Genomic DNA, 2,122 nt, shown 5'->3' on the forward strand with positions numbered 1-2,122 from the left:
CACACCACCTTTTTGTCATCACTTCTACACCACAAGAAACAACACATGTTCCTCATTTCCAATTTAACACAAGTACAAAGTTAGAATTGTCTGTATTCATAAAGATCAATAAAACACAATACAATTTGATCAATCTTCTTTTCATGTATTTATTATTGCATTTTCTACAGTACAGACCAGGGGTTCCCAAACTTTTCAGCCCACGACCTCTAAAATAATGGTGAAGGAGACTGCTGACCCCCACTATCCCAGTAAATCATATACCATTTACTTCAGGTTACAAAGATGCTGGATTGTTTTGTTTGTTCTTGGGTTTCTTAACCTTTAACCAGCTCTTGAATTTTTTCCACAGTGCTTTCAACTTTGAATATTTTTCCTTCTTATCCTTCTCCTTGTCCTTGAGTGTGTGTGTCCTTGTAGAGTGGCTGTCCTTCTGCTGCTCAGCATTTGCTTGTGCGTCCACTAAGATATTCTGCATCTGAGCGAGGTCGTCCATCATGGTAGAAATCTTCTTGGCGTTCTCAGACCGCTCCTTTTCTATCTGCAGATCTTGGGCGTGAAGCTTTTCCTTTGCTTTATCCAGGGAGGTCTGTAGCAGGGTCAGTTGTTGTTGGGATTGGCTCTCTTTCTGGCAGTGAGCTTCCTCTAATGCCTGGACTTCTTTCAACGCTTCAGCCTTCTCCATCACCAGTTGGGTGCACTGGTCTGTCTGGATTTTGAAGTCCTCCTCCACCTTCTTGAGAGCGTTGCTTATTTCTGTAATAGTCCGTTGATGTTCATCAATGAGAAGATCCTTCTTTTTCAAATCAAAATCTTTGTCTAGGATGATCTTCATAGCCTCAGCTCGCTGCTGGTCAGCATTTTCTTGTGTGTCCACTAAGACATTCTGTGTCTGAGCGAGGTCGTCCATCATGGTAGAAATCATCTTGGCGTTCTCAGACTGCTCCTTTTCTCTCTGCAGATCTTGGGCGTGAAGCTTTTCCTTTGCTTTATCCAGGGAGGTCTGTAGCAGGGTCAGTTCTTGTTGGGATTGGCTCTCTGTCTGGTAGAGAGCTTCCTCTAAATCCTCGACTTCTTTCAAAGCTTCAGCACACTCCATCTCCAGTTGGGTGCACTGGTCTGTCTGGATTTGGAAGTCCTCCTCCACCTTCTTGAGAGTGTTGCTTAGTTCTGTTATAGTTTGTTGATGTTCATCCATGAGAAGATCCTTCTTTTTCAAATCAAAATCTTTGTCACGGATGATCTTCTTAGCCTCAGCTTGCTGCTGACTAAAAGATCTGTCCTGTTGCTCAAGCCGGTTGTTCAGCTGATGAATCTCACACTGCAAAGCATCCTTCTCTGCCACCAACTGATTCTTCTGAGCATTGAAATTCCGATGTAACTCCTCCAGTGAAAATTTGGTCTCGTTCACATCTTTTTTATGGCTTTGAAGCCTTTGTGCTTCCTGCGGGCTCTTCTCCAACTGCTGGGTTTTCTCCAGCAATTGTGCTTTTGTCGTACGCACTATTTTTTTGAGTTTGTACATTTCACTGTCTTTACTTTTAAAGATGGAGTTGATTTGTGCTTCCATACGCTCCCTCTCCATCAGGTACTCCTGCAACTGCTTGCTTTTGTCGTAGAATTCGTTGGTCCTCAGATCCAGTAATTCTTTGAGATCGGATATTTCCTTGTCTTTGCTTTGAAGGATGGTGTTGTTTTCTTCTTCCCAGAAATGACTTCCTCTTCGAAGTAAGGCATCGGTTAAAGGGTCTTTTTTCATGTTATTTGACATTTTTAATCTTCACTCGAAGAATGCTAATGTGTGACGAGTTAGTCTGGAACTGAACAAAACACTACTTGAGCTCCTTTTTAAAGTGTTAGCTATGACTGCCTTTGATCTTTGTTCATATCTTTTCTGTGTCACTATGACATCACTGCCTTCTAAATTTGGTTCTGCATGTTGATTGGCTGCCAAGAAAGAAAGAAACTGGTGTCGTGTTGTGGTGGAAAAATTGATTAATTATATTTACTCGTGTACTTTCTCATATGCTTACTCATTAAAGTCAAAGTCAAGTCAAAGTGTTTATTGTCATCTGTACAGTTAGAAACACGTTTCCCTGTACAATGAAATTCTTGCTTTGCC

The 2,122-nt window shown here is 41.6% G+C and overlaps 1 protein-coding gene across 1 annotated transcript; it reads right to left on the minus strand.

Moving 5' to 3' along the window:
• Nucleotides 1-205: 205 nt before the first annotated feature.
• LOC114458851 (ELKS/Rab6-interacting/CAST family member 1-like) lies at nucleotides 206-1,847 on the minus strand. The gene has a single exon (XM_028441229.1). The coding sequence runs from the start codon at nucleotides 1,769-1,771 to the stop codon at nucleotides 278-280; it is 1,494 nt and encodes a 497-aa protein (XP_028297030.1). The 5' UTR covers nucleotides 1,772-1,847; the 3' UTR covers nucleotides 206-277.
• Nucleotides 1,848-2,122: the final 275 nt, after the last annotated feature.

Source organism: Gouania willdenowi, unplaced genomic scaffold (assembly GCF_900634775.1).
Source record: "Gouania willdenowi unplaced genomic scaffold, fGouWil2.1 scaffold_197_arrow_ctg1, whole genome shotgun sequence".
Lineage (NCBI taxonomy): Eukaryota > Metazoa > Chordata > Actinopteri > Blenniiformes > Gobiesocidae > Gouania > Gouania willdenowi.